This window comes from Canis aureus, chromosome 33 (genome assembly GCF_053574225.1).
Source record: "Canis aureus isolate CA01 chromosome 33, VMU_Caureus_v.1.0, whole genome shotgun sequence".
Lineage (NCBI taxonomy): Eukaryota > Metazoa > Chordata > Mammalia > Carnivora > Canidae > Canis > Canis aureus.
In genome coordinates, this window is record NC_135643.1 from 23,728,483 (window position 1) to 23,750,551 (window position 22,069).

General features: G+C 35.7%; 1 protein-coding gene across 3 annotated transcripts in view; it reads left to right on the forward strand.

Annotated features, from left to right (window-relative positions):
* The window catches only part of BANK1 (B cell scaffold protein with ankyrin repeats 1), a 281,320-nt gene that overhangs the window by 73,649 nt on the left and 185,602 nt on the right, over window positions 1-22,069 (forward strand). For all 3 annotated transcript variants that reach the window (XM_077882140.1, XM_077882138.1, XM_077882139.1), the window contains exons 3-5: window positions 3,791-3,945; window positions 10,355-10,493; window positions 19,158-19,294. In XM_077882140.1, the coding sequence (XP_077738266.1) occupies window positions 3,791-3,945; window positions 10,355-10,493; window positions 19,158-19,294 (431 nt within the window). The remainder of the gene's footprint in view (window positions 1-3,790; window positions 3,946-10,354; window positions 10,494-19,157; window positions 19,295-22,069) is intronic.

Sequence of the window (22,069 nt, forward strand, 5' to 3'; positions counted from 1 at the left end):
CTATTTGGTGTTCTCTGAGCTGCCTAGATCCATGATTTGATATCTGACATTAATTTGGAGAAACTCTCAGTTATTATTCTTTGAAATATTTCTTCTGTTCCTTTTTTTCTCTTCTACTTCTGGTTTTCCCATTACATGTATGTCACACCTTTGTAATTGTCCCACAGTCCTTGGGTATTCTGTTCTATTTTTTTGTTTTTGATTTTGGTGATTCTTTTAATTTATTTTTTTCCTGCTTACTTTTCAGTTTTCAAAGATTTTATTGATGTATTCTCTAGTTCAGAGATTCTTTCCTCAGTCATGTCCAGTCTACTAATAAACCCATCAAAGGCATTCTTCATTTCTGTAAGTGTTTTTAATCTCTAGCATTTCTTTTTGGTTTTTTTGTAGGAGCTCCATTACTCTGCTTATATTGCCCATCTGTCATGCATGGTATCTACTTTATACATTAGAGCTCTTAGCATATTAATCAGAGTTGTTTTAAATTCCCAGTCTGATAATTCCAACATCCTTGCCATATCTGGTTCTAATGCTTACTCTGTCTTGTCAAATTTTGTTTTTTGCTTTTTGATATGCCTTCTAATTTTTCTCAATAAACATAATGCACTAGGTAATAAAAGGAACTGTAAATAGGCCTTTGGTAATGTGGTAATGAGTTATGGGGTTGAGGAAGCTTTCTAGAGAGAGCCCTATGATTAGGTCTCAGTCATTTAATGAACCTATACCTCTGGACATGAACTTCACAAGAGTTTCCTAGGTTTTTTTCTCCCCTTATGTGGAACAAGATGGCTACAGTGGGCTATTGTTGGGTACTTCTCTTCCCCCACTTTGACTCTTGATAATACCCCAGTAGGTTAGGCTGTCACTAACCAGTATGCCCTGAAGACAAACCTTTCTTAGAACAGAGTGCTCTGGAGTATTTCAAAATGGTTTCTTTCTTCCTCTCTCTGCCAGAGCAAGAGGGGAATTTTCTCCAGTATTTTGTGTGGGAATCTAGTCAAGCTCCTGGAGGTAAATTTCAAAATAATGTGGAACCCCTCCTTTGGCTGGTTTCTCTTGCAGTTCTTAATGCTCAAATTTGCCTACATGGAGCATCCAGCAATTCCTCAATTATAATTGAGGTTTCCCTACCCTGTCACAGGTTCCTAGCATGTTTTTCACTCCTGACTCTTTATAAGTTGAGACTCCCTGTTATTTTCCTGTCTCTCCAATTTGGGGACAGCAATTTGTGTTATGTACACCCCTTTCTTAAGGATCAAAGAAAAGTTGTTGATTTGTCAGTCTATTCAGCTTTTTGTTAGTAGTAGTGATTTCCAAAGTTCCTAATATGTGGAACCTGAAACCAGAAGTCTTATACTTTTTATTTTACTAAATAAAATGGAACCTTCTAAATTGATAATTTTGTAACTTGAATTTTTCAATTATATTATAAACTTGTTCTTTAATGGTAAACACTTTGATGGAGTTTTTATTGGTGAAAGTATCTTTTTCATAGTGCATGTTTTTATCTAGTCCTTTATTGCTTAGACTGCTTCCAATTTTCTGCATTATAAACAGTACTTCTGTGAACATTCATGAAAATAAATCTTTGTGTACAGTCATGATCATGTCCTTAGGGTAAATAAAATAGCTCTTCTTAAACTAATGCCACAGAAGCATTAGCAGAAAACATCTAGATACTGCTATAGTAGAATAAGTTCCACGTCCTTCCACGGTGATTAAATAAAATTAGTTTCCTTGTTCTTTCATCAATTCACAAAATGATGGAGCCAGTTCTCACAATCTCTCATTGTTTGGTGCTTGCATGTGCATGTGTGTGTGCGAAGGGGGGTGGAGGGGGGGCACAGAGAGAGAGAGAGAGAGAGAGAGAGAGAAAGACAGAGAGAGAAAATGAAACTGCTTTTGAAAGTAGTTTAAATTGTTAGAGAAATAAAGGCTATTTTTCATTTCATTTTATAGAAGAATAGTAGTTGGAAGAATCTGGAAATCCCAGGTATTTTTGTGCTTTTATTCTGCAACTTTTATAAGACAGAAGAAAAAAAAATACCCACTGTCCTTAGATGTGGCATGGAGATAGCTCTTCTGCAGGGGGCATCTTTTTTGTTATTCAGCTTTACTGATAGAATTACCTATATGAAACTGGTAACTTCATTTTATTTTTTTAGATAAAATAGCAAAATTCTAGCTGCTTCCATCTATATTGCCTTTGACTCTTCTTGCTTTTCATCCTGTCAGTGTCCTTTTGTGACACACTAAGAACACACTTATACTTGAACCATTTGGATTTTTTTGCTAGCCAATGAAGGAAAGGCACACCATAGAGAACCATGGGCCATCTCAGTAAAAGTATTAGAAAAGACTTACTATAGGATTTAGGTTTATTGTTAAGGGATTTGAGGGAGTTTTTAAGAAAGCAGGGCTTTGCTATAGTTTGCTTGCTTCCAAAAAGCAGTTGTAATTTTATGATCTGGTTTATTAATCACTTTTATCCAAAATAGGGTGACAAGCTATCTCACAATGCTTCAGACTGAGGGGTTCTTGGGACACAACATGTTCCCTGCCCAAACCAGGAAAATCCCTGGCAAACTGAGGGGTAGGTTACTCTATCAAGAGGGCAAACAAAATGAAAAGAGGCTAAGGCTGAAATTGGTAAAGTAGTAGTAGCTACTGATGGGAGCTAGGATTTGGGATGTTTGGTTATTTTTGGGATTTTGGCAATGTTCATATTTTTGCGTGGATTCATACATGACTATAAAGTAGTCTCATCTCTGACTTGATCCATGATGGTAACACAGTGGCCATGCCTGATGTTGCTTTTACTAGGAGAACACCAAGCCAGCTCCCAGTAACACCAAGATTTTTACACAGAGTCAGGGCAGTTTGTAGCTGTCAGGGGCTATTTTCCTTTTTTCCAGTTCTCTTCTTTGTGGATTTGAGGGATACTTTTGGAGTTGACCTAAGAGTTTACTGTGTGATCTAGTTGTTAGACTTGGTTTCAGCCACATTAGTCTAATGAGATGCTTCAAGCTTTGAAACATTGAGTTATGAAACAATTATCCATCACCCTTAATACAACTTTTTTTTCTTCAATAGATAAAAATATTTTAACCATTGAGACCAAGTGTTAAATTACTAAATGTTAAAACAAAAAGAAGTCAAATATTCTTTCCCCTTGAGATTCAAAATTCACATTAGCATATTTCACTGCTCTTAGTAATACTGCCATAAAGAATCCTATGTTATTTGATATAGAACAAACATATTTTCACAGAACATATTAACATTTGGATGAATATTAATATCTCACTATTAAACCAGTGTTGTATATAAATACTAGTTTATTTAGCAATGTTTCCCAGTTGTGCTATTTGTTTTTAAAATTTGGAAATATATTTAAAGAGTAAATAAGTATTTTGGTTTAAAATAAAATAAATTTTCTTAATGGTGGTAGTTGAAAAGAGATAGTTTCATCTTTTTCAGGTTTGTTAATTTAATATTAAGAAAAATCTTAAATGGTAGTTGGATTTTTTGGGAGAGAAACTTTAAACTATTAAATGAATATATATACTTGGTATAGTTTAGTCACTAAGGTGACTAAACTTAATACAAGTTAAATTGTGAAGCATTATATTAATTATTAACATCCAGCTATCTTAAACTCAGTTTGATCGTCTCATATTTTAATTAAATTAATTGTTTATCAATTAGTCTTTATAACAATATTGGAAACAATATGATCTTAGCTATGTTATAATCATGATATAGTTCACATTCACAAACTTTTCTCTAGGTTCTGAGGACTACCTTCAGGTAAATATTCCAACAGACCTAGGAGTGGAATGTTCCAAGGAAATAAGTAAGAGAAAGGAAATTGAAGAATTATCAATAGCATCAAGAGGCACCATACCACTGGCAGTGGTGCTTCCTGCTGAAATTCCATGTGAGGTCAGTAAGATACCTTGTTATTTAAGTGGCTGGCTCTATTGTTTTCATAAATATTGCTTTTCACTAGAATGTAAGCTCTAACATAGCTGGGCCTTTTGTTTACTTTCTTCATGGCTCTGTCCTCAGAATCCAGAACAATACCTGGCAACTAGTAGACATTTGATTAACATTTGTTGAATAATTTAATATTGGAGAATATATGAAAGCTTAATTTTATCAGGTATTATTTGACATGTTGCCAAAAGATATATAGTTGCTATACATTATATATATATAACATATATATAATGTATATATATATAACATATATATATATATATATCAAGTTACTATAAAAAAGTTGGATTCATATTAACCAGATCAAGGATTTTATTTTTATAAATGGAAACATTCCTGAGTAGAATTTGAAAATATGTATATTGTGGATCACCAATTTTTCAATTCTTAAACAGGTAGTAAAGGCCTACATTATTAAGTGGAAATATGAGCTAGCAGAGCTGTTTCTTTTAGGAATAAAAGTGTAATGTAGCAGGGGATGGAGTGTGGGTTTCTGAGAAGATGATTATATGAAAACACATCTTCCTCCTAAGTCTTCATTGTAATGAACTATTAAATAAGCTCGGGCAGAGCTGGACCTGAATCTGGGTCTACATAATCTCCAGACAATAGAAAAATGCTGGCCCTCAGTGTCTGCGGTGTTCAGTGGAACAGGTGAAAAATACAGGAGAGCCTTGGAAATTGCATGAAAGGGTCCTTCTGGTAGAAGCCAGTGAATTTACGCCACTGGATGACAGGGGCTGCAATTGTCTGTTTGCTAGGAGGTGTCTTTGGGAAAAGAATCTCCTGATCTTGCTGGTACTAGCAGTCCTGGGAGAAGACGAGCTTTCTTTCTGTGCAGTTATACAAAATTTAATTCCTTCATCCCCAGACCCCACGCCTAAGCAGAAGAATCATTTTTTAAGCTATTATGGTATCAATTCCAGAGAGATAAGAACTTCTTTGACATTCCCTTAAAGAGTCCAAGGAACTAAACTGTTCAAGTTTCAGGGGACCGACACAAGGTGACCAGGCAAAGAAAAATTACGACTCACTTAAAGACCTCCAGAACTTGGGGAATGGCGGGCTAACCAATCAGAACTGGTGTCTCCTATTGAGTCAGAAACAATGGAAAAGACAGAAATAAATAGAAAAAACTGTAATAAACAGGAAATGAGAATTATTCTCAAGTAGGTAAAATCTACACAAAAATGAAAAAATCCCTCTGAAACTAAACATTACTCACCAAGAATTCTGCAATGAGTCTAAATAACTTCTCTGAACAAAACCTACAAAGTAAATTTTGAAGAATATGAAACTTTCCCCACTATTCAGTTTGCAAAGAAATTGAAATGTAAAAATTAGACCCCACTACCCTCCAGGCTGAGATAGCTCACTCAGATGGTTGGATAGGATCAGGATTCTTTTAATAGCAGAAACTTGCGCTTTTATTGACATGGATACAATTCTTTCAAATCCTTGGAAGTTAAATTATTTCAATTTCATATCTCTCTTGGGTACCCTGCTTCTTAAGGAATCCTGAGTTAGAAGGTCATACAAGATAATTTTAGTGCCAGCCACATGCACTAAAACATTCAAAATAAACTAACCGCTGGACAAAAAATAGTTCTTCCAGTCAAAATCTTGTATTCTCAGAACATAGATCTAGTACAATCTTAGTCCATGTAACAATGGCCAAGTACCAGAGGAAAGATGTTTGTGTCCAAATGAATGAAAATCATGTTTCAGATTTGCCAGGATAACTCTCAGCATAGGTCCTCCTATGCTGAATAGGAGAATAGGTCCTCCCCTCTTCCTGAGACTTGAGACTTCACCACCATCTTACAAAATCTAGAAATTTAGCATACTAACATTGCGAGTCACCAGGTCTTATTTGACACATGCCTCTTTCATAACTAGTACCTTTGAAATCTAGTAAGTTTCCTTACAGTTTTGTGTTTCCAAGATGCCACCACTGAGTTGGGTAAGAGTCTTAAATAGTAGCATGACCGTCATTCTTTCTGATTAAGGGGGAGTTAAGGTCTCTCCTGCTGCTGCTTCTTGTTATAAAATTGCTTGGGTCTGGAGAATTTCCCTCCCTATTCCCTCTTCTGTTCTGGAGAATCAGCTTTAGTAGATTTGTTCAACTAAGTCAGCAGGTTATGTTGCTACTGCTTTGACCCAGGACCCAGGAGCATGGGAGTCTTGATCCTTCTGCATATTCATCTTTCTCATCATTTTTCCTTTCCATGGATTTTAGGTTTCTTAGACCTTGAAAATCTTGTGCCACTTTAAAAATAGCTACAACTTTAATGCAGACCTAATTATGTAGCCAACAAAACTAGAGCAACTCTTAGACTATATGAAGGGGTATGTCTCTGAAGGGCCCATGGAAAAGTAACAAGAATCTTAGAGATTACCTCCTACCCATTCATTCCTTGGACCCAGATATAGTTTAAAATAATATACAGAAAACTAACAGCACTGCCCACTTATTTCTCATACCAAATCACAGTAGTTCTTGGTAACCAACCTTACCTTAAAGTGTGATCCCGTGACTTCACTGAAAAATACAGGAAAAGCTACAGAATATTATTGTGTTTACCAGTGCTTGAAGTGTCTCTGTGGTGAAGTGCTGCCCCTTTGGTGGTAAGGTTTTACAGTGACCAAAAGATATCTTTTCCTTAAACCAAGTGGCTCTCAAACTAAGCTGCACAGAGGGACTATTAGGGAAGGTTTAAAATAATAATGCCTGAATCCTGTCCCCAAAGATTCAGATATAAATGGTTTGGGTTATGGCCTGAACATTGGCAGTTTTAAAAACTTCCCAGGTGATCCTAAAGGTGAGAATTAACAGCCAAATTTGGAACTATTGCCATAACCTAATCCTCACTGTGCTGTTGTGGGTCCTATAGAGGTTAGCTGGAGGAAGCTGTACAGTCCTGGCTTAATAAAGCCCATGAGACTATGCTTGCTAACCTAGTGCATATTAAAGCAGTTATAAATATATGAAAAGAGCCATTGGCCTTTGGTATACAAAAGTCATGATGATGCACTGGGATAAAAATTCTTTGTTGCCTGTGCATAACATATCCTTAAAGCCTAAAGAAAACAACCCTATCAAAACCAGAAACTTCACCATCTATATGTTATATTACAGACCAAGTTGTAGCCATTTTGTTTAGGTCCTAAGGTTTGTGACCAATGCCACAAAACTTTAGGCCTTGGAAGTGATGATTATCAGAATTCTTTCTGTCTCTGGATGTTCAGAACAAAATAGGGATAAACAGATGAGTCAGAAAGATTGAGAGCAAAATAGCAGCTTCATAACTGATAAAACCAAATTTATGATCATTTGAGTGTCTTAGTACTTTCTCCATTGAATTAAGTGTACCCATATAATTATATTTTTAATTAAGATGTTCATAATAGTTAAGGACAGGCTGGACCTTCCCTCCTAGAACAGGCCGCTTCCTCCATGGAGATGCAGAAAACAGATGAAGCTGTGAGTCCTCAGGGGTGTCATGAGTAGAGCTGGGCATGTTCAATTTCAAAATGTCATATTTTAACAGACTTATTCCATCTTAATTTTAAAAATATGTACAGATTGTCTCTTATGTACATAATTCTTACAAGATGCCACAATGATATAAAAAAATAAAAATACTTTAGGATGTTGAAAATGTAGCTGGGAAGCCAAGACGTAGACATGAAGTATTAATTCAGAGCAGAGGGCATAATTTAGAAAAGGTCAAATGAGGAGTATGGGTGTGAAATGCTCCATGATTCCTTTGGAAGTTATTATAGGCAGAAGTTGTAGGGAAGATTTATGGAGCTTGTGAAACCTGAGTTGGACGTTAATGAAGAGGATAAGTGTGGGGAGATGGAGGGGCAGTAGGAACTAAATAGCATGCCAGCATTATGTACAAAGAGAGCTGGTGCAAAATGAAAATATAGGGGCTCTCCTTCAAATTAGTAAGGACTTTAAGGCAGTGACAGCGGAACATTTAACCGAGTACAGGACCTCCCAAGTGCAGGGCCTGTGCAAATGCACGGCTCATAAGCCCATGAAGCTGGTCCTGGATACAAATGAAGATGTAAGTGCCTCTTTTGGGGTGGCCAATATGCTTGCCTTTTGTTTAAAACTATTCTTTGGAGATGGTTGAAAGTTGGAGTCCTGTCCTCTATTAAGGAGAGAATCTTTTTTTTTTTTTTTTTAAGATTTATTTATTTTTTCATGAGAGACACACACACACAGAGAGAGAGAGGCAGAGACATAGGCAGAGGGAGGGCTCCTCGCAGGGAGCCCGATGTGGGACTTGATCCCGGATTCCGGGATCAGGCCCTGAGTCGAAGGCAGACGCTCAATCTCTGAGCCACCAGGTCGTCCCTAAGGAGGGAATCTGATGCAGACGCAGCAAGCTTGTGTGAGCACTCATGAATGAGAATGAGTTAGCTGGGTGAATAAAACATTGGAAGAGGTTGCTTAGGTTTACTAGCCTTGGAAGCAGAGAGGTCAAAATTAAACAAGACGTAGTGTACCCATGAAAGAGAGCTCTGAAAACTTTGAAGCAGAGGATCTTGGGGATCTGGGCCAAAGTAAATGGGAAGTCATTACAGATTTGCAGTAAGGGGACAGATGTGAGCAACAAAGGAACTAAAAGAGATAGACAGGAGGCCCTGTGAAGAGGAAGTGGCAGATGTGAGGAAGAGGAGAGCTTCATGTTCCTGATGTCAGGAGTCACATGAAGCAGTGGCTTGGTGAGGCATACAGAAGAAAGCAGAGGGGCATTCTTGACATGTGGGAAGGTGTGTTAGCTGGAATAGTGGCTTCTTTTCTCCATTTGCAATGTAATTGGTAAGGAGAAATTTAATTAAAATATCCTACAGACAGATACTTGGGAGCATTAGACACTGGTGGAAAAATGCTTGAAGTGGAAGTGTGTCAGCTGAACCAATTCAGTGACATCAACGTATTTGTAGAAACTCTTTGGTGCAAAGCAGTAAAGATATATGTTTTATCTGTAGGTGGTTTATGCTTAGAGAGATAATTTTTAAATAAGAGAACTTTGAAGTTAATGACTTTTGGGTAAACACAGTTTTTATAGGAGTGTGTAAATGAGGTTGCTGTTTATTTTATTTTGCTGAAATTTAGATTGACTTTGAAGAAAGCATTTGGGAAGGCGATATCTGAGGTAAACATAAAAATGGTGTTTGGTTTTGGTTATTTTGAGGGGTTAAACAGCACAATGTAGCATACAGATTTTGAATGAGATAGTTCTGATTAATCTTCAGAATGTAACTCTGTATTAGCTACCATGTTCTTCAAAGAGAAAACTAATAGCCTTCCATTTTGGCTTCAGAGTATGTATGTTTTGGTTAGGATTAAAGGAAGTACCTTTATATTAAAAGTATTTGGGATCCCTGGGTAGCTCAGTGGTTGAGCATCTACCTTCTGCCCAGGGCGTGATCCTGGAGTCCCGGGATCGAGTCCCACATCAGGCTCCCTGCATGAAGCCTGCTTCTCCCTCTGCCTATGTCTCTCTCTGTGTCTCTATGAATAAATAAATAAATAAAATATTAAAAAAAATAAAATAAAATAAAAGTATTTAACATAATTCCTAGTATAAAAGAGGTGCTCAACAAATATTTATTCCTTCTTTTTTTTCTCCATATTAATGCCAATCTTTTTATCCCTAATTATTTTTTTTTGGATTTTTTTCAAAAGAAGTTTTCAATAATCCTTTTTGCCTTATATACGTAGATTTAGCTTTTTGATCTCCATAATATCTTGAAACTTTTAGATTTGTAACCTTTAGCCAACCTTCACAGATACTCATCACAAATAAAGTATAACCAGAAAAGCCCAATTAAGTAAGATTTAAAACTACTGGACATTTAAAACATTGGACATTAAAACTCATATTATAAATATTAAGATATCTTAAAGGTAAACTTATTTAATCCTCTCATTTATAGATAAATGTACCAAGTTCTAGAAAGGTGAAAGAAAAGGATTTGGGGGGAAAAAGGATTTGGTTGCAAATTACAGCTCCCTGGAATCTGTGAAGTGATGCTCATTACTCTCAGATGTGGAGCCTCACAAACATGGAAAAAGTGTGTCCTCACTGTTTTTTCAGTTGCAAAAGATAGGGTTGGAGAAAAAAAATGAGTACTCAACAGACACCAAGTTGAGAAATTTAAGATGTAGTGAGAATCATATTTACGTATTTTATTTCTGAATATGGTTGAAAATATGGACATGTAGAAATAATTATCATGTGCAAACTTTGTCATTAATAAATATAATGTGTGTTTTAGTTAATGTAATATTTTTCAAGGCCCTAATTGGGTAATATTTTTTATCTTATAGAATCCTGGTGAAATATTTATTATCTTGAGAGATGAAGTCATTGGTGATACCGTGGAGGTTGAATTTACATCAAATAGTAAATGTATTAGGATGCAGCCAACCCGTTGGAATAAGACAGTCTGGTGTATGAAAGCTTTAGGTAAGAAACTTTTTTATGCATTAATAAATATAAAACATCATCCTGAGTTTCTTTCAATAAATTTATGATAAATGGTTTCACTTCTTTACAGAAACTAATATTGTTCTGCAGGTGCTTCCTGTGCATAGGTTTCACATACCTGAGGTGGTTATTAGTAATCTAGGTTCCCAAAAGTATGAATGTGTAAATTATGAGAAATTAGCTTGTGTACCATGTGGTGAAATGACTGCCTGCAAAATTACATCGTTTTAAATATGTCAGCAGAGATCACTTTAATATATGTCAGCTATTAAATATGGAACTAAAATTATTTACTTTATTGTAATAGGATTAATGAACATTTAGACTTTCATTCATGAACTTTTTCCTTTCCTTTTTGTTTTCCATGCCTGTGAATATATTTTTGATGCTTTGGAAAGCATATTTCTTTTTCACTATTTATCATCATGGTACCATTTCCTTATACAGTCTTCCCTCTTTTCCTTATTTAATTTATGAGGTTAACCATTTTATTATCCACCTTTGCTTGCAGCGTGATAAATTGTATCAGATTTAAAATTCCAGGTGGAATAGCCACACCTGCCACAATAGTTGTACTAAAATCAGTCTATTCTATTAATTTCTGAATGTTTTGCTATAAATGTAGGACTACTTGGTTTTTGAATTTATGATATTTTGCAATCAGAGAACAAAATTACCTTTTATAAAACTTCACAAATGTGACATTTAAAAATACATTACAATAAAAAGTAAACAATATTATTATGAATCTATAAATGTAATACAAACATTTAAAATTAGGGGCACCTGGGTGGCTCAGTGGTTGAGCATCTGCCTTTGGCTCAGGTCATGACCCTAGGGTTCTGTGATCAAGTACTACATCAGGCTCCCTACAGGGAGCCTGCTTCTCCCTCTGCAGATGTCTCTGCCTCTCTCTCTTGTATCTCATGAATAAATAAATGAAATCTTTTTTAAAAGACATTTAAAATTAAATACTATGTCAAATGCATACTAAACTTTTTTTCTTTTTGAATACAGCTATTATGAAGCCCATTTATAGAACATTTAGACATTTCTATTGTGTTATGAAAACCATATGTCTCCTCTATGGGCTTCCTTGCACAGGTTAGGTCAGACTTGAATTATAGAAAAGGAAAGACTGTACACTAAGCATTCATAAACATTTCAGACACTGGTCCCTATCATGGATGAAGATATGCAGAAGTGAGATGGAAAGAACATTGTCTTTTTCTTTCTCTTCCAAAACCCCTTACTCGTGCCACATTTTATAATGATTTAATGAACATTAATTTCTAACTAATTAGTTTTCAAGTTTAAACTAAATCTAGTTAGACTAAAATTGCTACAGAAAAATCAATATTGCAAATTAAGAAGTACTTAGATAATATTTCCCAAACAGCAAATCAAAGTGTCAAATAAAATTATTCACGTTAAGATTATATGTTCAGTTTACCTAGCAGCTAAGAGCAATGCAAAGAATCAATTATGTCAAAATTCAAATGTTTTTCAGAAAAGCAGAAAACTAATAGTCTATATCTTTTAAGATATACCAGACCAGGGATGCCTGGGTGGCTCAGTGGTTAAGCATCTGCCTTTGGCTCAAGGTGTGATCCTGGGGTCCTAAGATCAAGTCCCAAATTGGGATCCCCACAGAGAATGTGCTTCTCCCTCTGCCTATGTCTCTGCCTCTCTCTGTGTCTCTCATGAATAAATAAATAAAATCTTAAAAAAAAAAGATATACCAGGTCATATATTTTCTATGTGATTGAACAGCAAATTTGTAATAAGAAATAAATAGAACACTATTTACCAGTTATGCTGTTTAACCTTCCCAACTCATATTTTCTGGAAATTAAAGAGAAATTTTCTTACCAAACGTAGAAATACATACGATGGTTCCATGAATGTGTGTGGGAAGATGGATGGGATGTACCTCCACAGAAATGCCCCCAGAGTCTTAATTTTTTTTTTTTTTTTTTTTTTTTTTTGCCTCATGCCAGTGTTTCTTGACATTTTTTTAACCCTGGTAAGAACTACATTTTATATCAAAACTCAGAACATACTCAGAAATATATAAATAAAGCAAAAGTTTGAAAAGTAGTCATTAACAGTTTTAGCCATGATATGTGAAGAACTTAGGATTTGTCACTCCTATTCCTGCAACAAGATAAAGCTGAACAAGCTGAAAATCAGTGACTATCCTTGAACTCCTCAGAGAACTAAGGTTGCAGGGCAAACCACCATCCCAAAATCTTGAGAGGAAAAGAAATCAAGAGAGTGACATCCAAGATCGCCTTGGCTGGGACGGAAGTCACTGGAGCCATAGAGTGGTAGCACACTTAAATGGGAATTTTAATGAATTGCTCAGGTGGAGAGTGGACTAGCTCGAGTCAGAAATTCCTGAGAGCACCCATAATTTTGTGGGATTCACCTCCATGAACCCTACCAGGTTCACATAGTGAAGATCTGAGGAAGATCGTCTAGAGGTTCTGCTGGGTTAGAGGAAGAATAATCACGGTGAAATACTCCCAGTGTACTCTCCAAACAAAAGCCTACTCTTCCAGGGAAGCCAGTTTATAGTGCCTTATCTCAGCTGGGGAAAGGCATCTACCCCATCGTAGCACCCTCTAACTTTTCTGTCTCACTTAGAATGTGGGAGGAAGGTATGCCACAGGAGAAACACTTGAAGGTGACAGCCCAGAGACACCAGTCCACTTGAAGTCCAAGACTTAATCACAATATTAGAATGCTTCCCCCCACCGCAACCTGACCACCACCACAAAACAGTTTCAATATAAATGGCTGTAGGTTATAGTTGGAAGCACTAAAAGATGCAGAATCTTTCTGAGGAGGAATAGTTAGGGAAGCACAAGAGCAAGAGGAAAGACAAAAACAAAGATAGTAGAGAAATTTGAAGCCCCTGGGCACCTATGGCTATATTAGACATGGACTATAGCCCACCGCCCAGTCCGATTACTATAAATTTTCCCACTACGTGGCTACCTACTTTAGTTCTTATACCTGACACAGTATGTCTGGTTTTCAACAAGAAATTACAGGAGATGCCAAAAAGCAAAAATAGTCTAAAGAAATATCAGGCCAGACTTGGATGTGACACAGATGTTGGAAGTATCAGACAGGAAATTTTAAATAACTATGCTAATATTTAAAGACTATAATGGAAAAGTAAACAATATGTACGAATATATGGATAAGTAGAGAGAAATTCCATTTCTTTTCATTTTCTTCAGTGCTAGTCAAAACCAACTAAATTGATAACATGATGGGTCACAAATCATAGATGGAGAAACTGCTTTGTAGCTATGCTGACCAATATGGTGGCCACTAACCACCGCTAGTTATTTAAACTTTATTATAATTAAATGAAATTTAAAATTAAGCCCCTCAGTTGCACTAACTGTATTTCAAGTGCTTCATTAGAACATATCCATCCTCTTGGAAAGTTCCATTGAACAGCAGTGAACAGCACAGTATAGTAAAGTTCTTTTTCTTCTATACCAATTGTGGAGTAAAAGAGTGTCCAGCATGCTCTTTAAAGGCTGATAATTTTTCCAGAGTCTTTAGTGTAGCCAAAGAAACAATTAACTAGTGGCCAAAAGAGCTGCTTTTATTGTTTTGAGCCATTTACTGGGTACTGTAGACAAGTCCCAGTTGTGCTTCACCTTCTTTATTGACAAAATAACTTCTCTAATTGCATTTCAAATAGATAAGAGAACAAAATGCAAGACAACACTTAAACATCCAATAAAGGAATAAAGTGTTAGTCCTTCCTTCCTTCTAGCAATTATTTTAAACATAAGAAGTGGCTTTTCTGGAATATCTCACCCTCAGTTTCTAGATGGGGTGTAATAAACCATTTGAAAATTTAGGGGAACCATCTTTCTAAGTATTGTATTAGAATATAACATCCTGCCTTTTCCTACTCCTCTGTTTATATCTATTGATATGAAAACCACCAAATTTGTTTATCCCCCTTCACCCTTGGGGAATCATGTTCAAGAGAGCTCCTAATACATGTTATCTCATATAAAATCCCTGAACTCATTGGTGATTTCCAGGGGCAGGAAAGATCTCCTCTGTCTCCCACACCTCTAATAAGAGTCTATATAAACTTAAGTCTCTAAAAAAAATTTTCTGTACTTCTTTGAATACCAAGTTAAGATGGAGGGATCTAAACTAAAATGGAAACATACCAGAGATTCTTCCGTATTAGGATGCATCAAGTTCAGAAGATGGCCTCCATCTTGCCAGTATCTTTCTATAAGTGTAGAAAATTTCCTCATATAATTTGATTTCTCATATCTGGATCATGATTTAATCAGCCATGTTACTTAAAATGTGATTTGCTCTCTGTAAATATTCTCTTGTGTGATACTAAGAGCTTCATGTAGTTGAAATAAGCCATGGTGGAAATATATACATCACAGAAATTGGCAAAAACTGTAAGTCAGGACTTTCTGATTTTCTTTTGGGAGAGTCAGTTTATCAACACAATACTGGGATAAAGAAGACCCCCATTAAATTGAGAAGGTGTCTGTAAGACCCATTTGCTGATACCACATTAATCAGAACTTAATCCCAAGATCACCTCTAGCTGAAAGGAAGAACAGAAAATCTATTCTTTTTAGCTGGATAACAATGTGCCCTGAAAAAAAAAAAAAATCAGGATTCTATTTCTAAAAGGAAGAGAATAGATTTTGGGATAGGCAATTAGCATTCTCTTTTAGAAAATGGTACCTCTTAAAACTATTATTCCTTATTATTCTTTCTTTTCTTTGGATACTTTCTCTTAGTCGTTTTAAGTGTGTGTGTGTGTGAATACTCTCAACATTGAGGCATGTCATATACTCTGAGACCTACTTACAGTGCCCAGAACTCTCAGATTTTTCACCATCCAACCCAACTCTTTGCCATATTAATATTCTTTCTAAATGTATGTTTCTTTCTAATTAGGTAATAATTAAGAAAAAAATTATGTTAAAGTACAGTTATGCCAACCAGTGAAGAAATCTTAAGATGCTCTTTTTCTAAATGGTATCTTTCTTTTCTGATACACTTCCATATCTTAACCTGATTTTTTTAAAGAAACTATCCTCTAATTTTATCTTCTTTTGCCTCTCAGCTTAACAAATTCATACACTCATAATTACTTCATTTTCTAAAAAACACACTTTTCTAATGGAATCTACAGGTTTGTCACTGACAGGAACTGTCCTGTGCTAAACAAATTTGAAGTTACTCAGGAATCTGACGTAGTCTCACCTTATGCCAAAAATTGTAAAAATACATGTGAAGTCTCTAAACTAGAAATTTTTTTGTGAAGATTTTATTTATTTATTTATTCATGAGAGACACAGAGAAAGAGAGGCAAAGACACAGGCAGAGGGAGAAGCAGGCTCCATGCAGGGAGCTCGACGTGAGACTTGATCCCGGGTCTCCAGGACCAGGACCTGTGGCTGAAGGCTGCGCTAAACCGCTGACCCACTCGGGCTGCCCTCTAAACTAGAAATATTAACTATTGTTTACCCAGAAGGAAGAGGGTATTCCTCTGGTACCTGCAGCTCAGCCAGAAAAATACTTTACACAGCAGGGGGATAACCAATAAAGAGTTGAAAGGAATGTAAAAATATCCACAAAAATATAGAATCTCTTTGTTAATTAGGAAGCTGTTCTGAATAATATAAATTATAATTTCATATTTCATTGAAAGGGTATGAAAAATACTTTTAGGGCATGCCCAGTACTATACTTAACCTGAGCAGAAAAATAACAATTGATAAGAAATTTTTCTAAATATCATATTTGAGAAGGGCAGTTTTAATATGTACTAAATTGATATCAGTTTTTAGGCATGACCAAGCTTTTGAAACCAAAATATTTATTTCCTAATAATGTTCTAATCAAAAGAAAACCATATTGATTTCAATTTCCATGGAAACATTAGATGGGTTCATATAAGGTTTACCACATGATAAAGGGCTAAAATTGGTTCATAAAAGAACACAGCAAAAATAAATAAATAAACAAACAAACAAACAACAAACAAATAAATAAATAAATACATTTAGGGAATATAAATAATAGTGAAAGGGAATAGAAGGGAAGGGAGAAGAAATGGGTAGGAATTATCAGAAAGGGAGACAGAACATAAAGACTCCTAACTCTGGGAAACGAACTAGGGGTGGTGGAAGGGGAGGAGGGCACGGGGTGGGGGTGAATGGGTGACGGGCACTGAGGGGGGCACTTGATGGGATGAGCACTGGGTGTTATTCTGTATGTTGGCAAATTGAACACCAATAAAAATAAGTTTATTATTAAAAATAAATAAATAAATAAATAAATAAATAAATAAATAAATAAGGAACACAGCTTCACAGACAATGGAAATAAAGAAAGCAAACAGCTCCTCAGTTATTGGATTTGTGAAATATGTGTTTTTAAGGGGTTAGTGAATTTAGCTCTGACTATTCAAAAACACTTAAGATTATATTTTCTGTGAACTGTTTCAGTTTGCCCCTCATCTGGAAGGACAAATCACTTAAATCCCAGAGACAGTGCAGGTTGACAAAGAGTCTTAAGTGGCCTGAACCTTGAGACGTTAAATTTGAAAAGAATTCCCTTTTATTGTTGCTCCTCTGTTAGTTTGCTTTCTTGAGTATCTGTGTTTGTTGTGGGCAAGGAGTTCTATCTTCTTGCACTATAAGCCTTTTTTTCCTCTCCATAACTTACACCAATACCCTCACTTGGTTTGGTTATCTTGACCCACATTTATGTGTACTTCCAGTGTTAAATGTTGCTTCCCAACTTTAGATAGTAAATAGCAGAATTCACTTTCCCTCTCTTCTGAGTCTTTAAATTAATTGGCTTTTGTTTTTATTAAAGAGCTATAAAATGTAGATATCGTAATGACCACACTCAAAATAAAATAATGCTCAGATGGCACAGGGTTCTGTTTATGAAAAGGCCAATCCAATAATATATATTTAAGGAGGGCCTCCCAGCCAGATGAATCCATACGGAATCCTCTAAGGTCTTGATTTAATACTGACATTCAATAGATAAAAAATATATATAGTGTAAAAGTACTTCAAAGGACACCTCTTGGGAAGATTATTCAAAAATCAACATCATTATCAATAGAGCTGATGATACACTATATCAAGAATAAAACAGTTCATCTGCTTTCATGTTAGATTTTAAAGAGTTAGAATATTTTTTTAAGTATTCTATATCAAAGAACTACCAAGCAAATCTTCTCATCATATATTTCTCATGATTCATCACCTGACTTTCTTTCAGAAGGTGAACACCTCATTGCAAACTCTAATCTCTTTCCTGATAAATAAAATCAATATCTTCTTTCAAAATTGTCTTTCTGAAATCTACCAAAATTGATTTCATTTGAACTTAGTAACTCTAGAGCCCTCTTTACCATATGTGGGCAGCTTCAGCTGATGAGATGCACTTTTGTTGCATTTTCTCTTTCATTAACTGCTGGGCGGATGCTGACTTTGGGAAGAGAGAATTTTGATATATATTTTTTCTTTATAACACAGGTTACGTGTCTAGTCAAGCAATATAGAAAGAGAAAATTACAACTTCTTGATCTACTTAAGCTTAAGATTAGTTTTGTTGGCTTTAAATCTCTCTGAGCAAAATTATAAGAGGGTTCTTTAATCTCCTCAGGAGATAAAGTAAAATTAATACTTAAACCTTAGAAACATTTAAATATTTAAAGCTTCATCGGGTGCCTAAGGTTAGAACAGACTCTTTTGGTCTTCCACTTATCAGCTTATATTCCAAACACCAGATGTCTGGGTGACAATTTTCCAGGAGAATTTGGGAAATATTTCCATGACAGAGTGTCAGATTTTTTAAAGTATGTTCTGCAAATGGATTTCAAGGCTTAATTTTGTTTACTTTTGTTACAAACAAAACAAAATAACTTTCTTACTGAAATGATTGTTGTTATTCTTTCATAACAAACCCAACTTTCTGAGAGAACTCTAGCCCTGTTGATATGTTAATGCAGAATTCACAAGGCATCATATCAGTCACTTTGAACAACTTGTTCACAAAAAAGGTTTTGATAAATGTATAGTATAAATAGTACTTAAATAGCAGGGTATTAAACCTTGCCTTCCTAAGAGTTTTTCACTGTAGCCAATTACATAAAAGTTCAGTAATTTCAATCAATTCTACCTTTTCTTTCCAAGTACAATTTTGAGAAGCTTGCCTATAATTAACAAGAATTTCCTTCATACGATTATTAACAGATACACAACTTTAAATGAATGATTGTATCATTCTAAATTCTAAAGTATTATGTAAAGATAGGTATAGATTACTCCAAAAAATGAAGTTTAGTAGTAGGGAGAAAGGCTTTAGGGCTTTGCTTTTACTGTAATCTTAGCATGTTCTGATCCTGTAAGGTTTTATTTAAGTAAGTTGAAAATTGTACATTATTTTTTGTGGATACCAAGATAAAATGAAACGTTTAGTTCTAGAAGTAAGCAAGATCGAAATGAATTCTTAAATATTCCTTCATATTCTCTAAAAGGTATAATAATAGGATACATGCATTATATACTCAGCTCCTAACTCTTCTTTGCATTTTACAAGACTTTCCTGCTGGCTCTGTCAATGTCCATGTCTACTGCGATGGAGTCATTAAGGCCACAGCAGAGATTAAATACTCTACAACAAAGGCTGTGGAATACCTACTGGGGGTAGCCCGTCCTGGAGATGGCGTGTGCCAGGTAAGTTGATCTTTCCACAAAGTTGATGACAAGCCAAAGAGCCAATGCTGGATAACAGAATGATGCTTTGGTATAAAGTCTGGATGTTGGTTATATGAATGAATTGTGGATCAATAGGGAGGGAGGAAACTGACTTCTGTGGTGCAGAGGTGCAGAGATACAGATGAATTAGTTTACTTACCTCAAGTCATTCCAGAGAATGTCACTGGGAAACAGGTTCTCCATTTCAAAATCGCTTTTGGGTTGGGCTCATTTTAAAGCTGTCACAGAGCAGATAGAGAAGATAGAAAGATTAAGGAGAACTCTTTTTTTTTTTTTTTTTTTTTAAGAACTCTTAAGAAACGAATACCTCTGTAACCAGATCTGGACAATGCAAAAGAAAAGTCAGATCACCTGATGCTTTGAGGTTCAGGAGTCAGACAAACCAAGAATCCTACCAAAAAGGGAACATAAGGCATTAATCGAGGAATTATCATTTTCATGTGGAAATTTCCAAGCTTGGTGTGTCTTTCTTAGTTTCATTTATTACTCACCTGAGAGTGAAAATTATTGCTATAACTTGATAGTGTTTATTAGGAATTCCAGAACTGCTCAGATTTTCAGAGGGATTTTTCAAGCCCCGAGTTCTTTTGCCAGTGCGACAAGGCATTACTCAACAAGGAGGACTTGGTGAGGAGTTTCTAGTGTTCTCAAAAGACCCTTCTTTGAGACGTTTATCAGTAAATGCAGATGCTGCCAATGCCCTCCTGGGTATAGAATATAACAATTGCATTTTGATTCATCTTAAACAATTGGTTTAATTTCTGCATTTTATTTTGATTTTTTTGTTACCTGACCCACTTTCAATAAAGAGAAAGCTTGTTTAATGTGGAACATTTATCCTTTGGATGTGCTTATTCCATTGCATTTTCAAAGTGAAATAAATGGCATTTCTTTTTATAGCTACCTGATGGTTCAATTCTACCCTTGCCTGGGGTTTTTGGCAGTGGAGGGGGAGGGTAAAAGGGAGTAAAGGCGAAAAAAGGTAGCTGAAGAATGAGATCTTCAAATTTACCACAAAACACTCTTTAACAAAATCATCAATGGTACTGTGGCTGATAGGTTGTCATGAAGCCTTATCTGTTTAAACTAGTTTGGAATTGGACGCTTTGTTATTTATTTTGTGTGACACATTTTTCTATTAGAACAATGGCAAAGGTAAAAATGTCTTAGAGAAGGTTCAGGGAATAAAATATCATTTGTCAAACTTGTGAGTCTGAGGACATTTGATAAAATGTCTATATTGTAATTGCAAAGCAAAAGCAAAAGTAACAGCTTGAAATATGGATTGTTTCATTTTATTGTGACAAGTCTACCTTATCTTCCACTTTAAAAATTCCATTCACTGCAAAAAGATTAATAAAAGTGATATATTGGATTATCAGTATTCAGTCAGCACAGAAGCCCCCCAACACATTTTTGTGTTGCTTTTGCCTTTGGGGAGAAACAACTTTTTATATGTAATAAGATTAAATATAATGTATGATTCTTGGACAATGTTTCAGAGTGCTTTATTATGCCAAGTCATGATTTCTTCTACAGCTGTGAGTGAATAAAAACTGTTTAGCCCAGTTTTAAGATAACTACACAACACTATTCCCCTTTCACCCTCGGCATCAGAAATGAGAGGTGAGAAAGGGTTGTTATGATTACCTCTTAGGATTCTCCTCTTCCCCTCTCCCTGATGGCCTAGTGAAAAGAAGGATGCTGAATGGTCACAGCTGGATGCAGGCTTTTACTATCAGGAGAGAGTCACTCTGAGCCTGAGGGAGTGCTAAGACTTAGAATTATTCTAACTTGGTGACAGCAGACCACAGCATGGTAAGAAGAGACACTAGGAGAAGTAGTTTGATCTATAGAACTTCAGATAGGCTTAGGAGTCCTGCTACTGTCGTCAGGGGACCTAGACGTGTAGTGAAGTTAGATCAAAATCTGAGGCTGAGATCTCAGAAGAGACCCAGCAGTACTCTCACGGGCCTGGCGGAAGAAGCAGGCAGCAATTCAGTCAGCCTCCATCAAGTCTTAGACCAGGAATGACACAGGATGGTTCTCTAGTCCACTGGCATTTGGACAACATGAGTTATCCCTCTGGTGAATTTGTAGAGATAGTGCAAGGCAAACTCTACCCTTGATGAAAAAGAAACAGCTGCAGGGGCATTTCCTTAGTGTGTTTTAGGGTTGTTTGGCCTCAGAGGAGGGGGCCCAGGCTACACTATGCTTCTCCTTGCAAGTATTTGGATTTCCCTTTTGACATTTGGCTTTGTTCCCAAGTAGATTATGTTTTTAAAAATGTGCAAAAAGCTTTGCTTTTCTATTCCAGCATAGAGCATTTACAGTCATTGTTTATTTCGTGTGCTTGCTACTGTCACTTATTTGGGAAATTTGGATATTTTGCAAATAGTCCGCTGAACATCTCTATTCAAAGAACAGCATGCATTGTAATTTTATTCACTGTGGTTACTGTGTATTTGTAAGAACATACACCAGCAGATTTCAATTTTTTTCAGTATCTCACCTACTTCACTAAATGGCGTATTGTAAGAGCCATCCTGGGTTTTCTTGTAAATTTTCATGGCAGATGTGATTTAAGTAATCTGAAAAACTTAGTAGTAAGATACTTCCTATAATCATTTAAAAGCTATTGGCGTATAATAATGTGAACACTCTGTGAGTTTGAGGAAAGTAGTACTAATGAGAAATCTGTGGGTTTTATTTTTCAGTAATCCTAGAATTTGT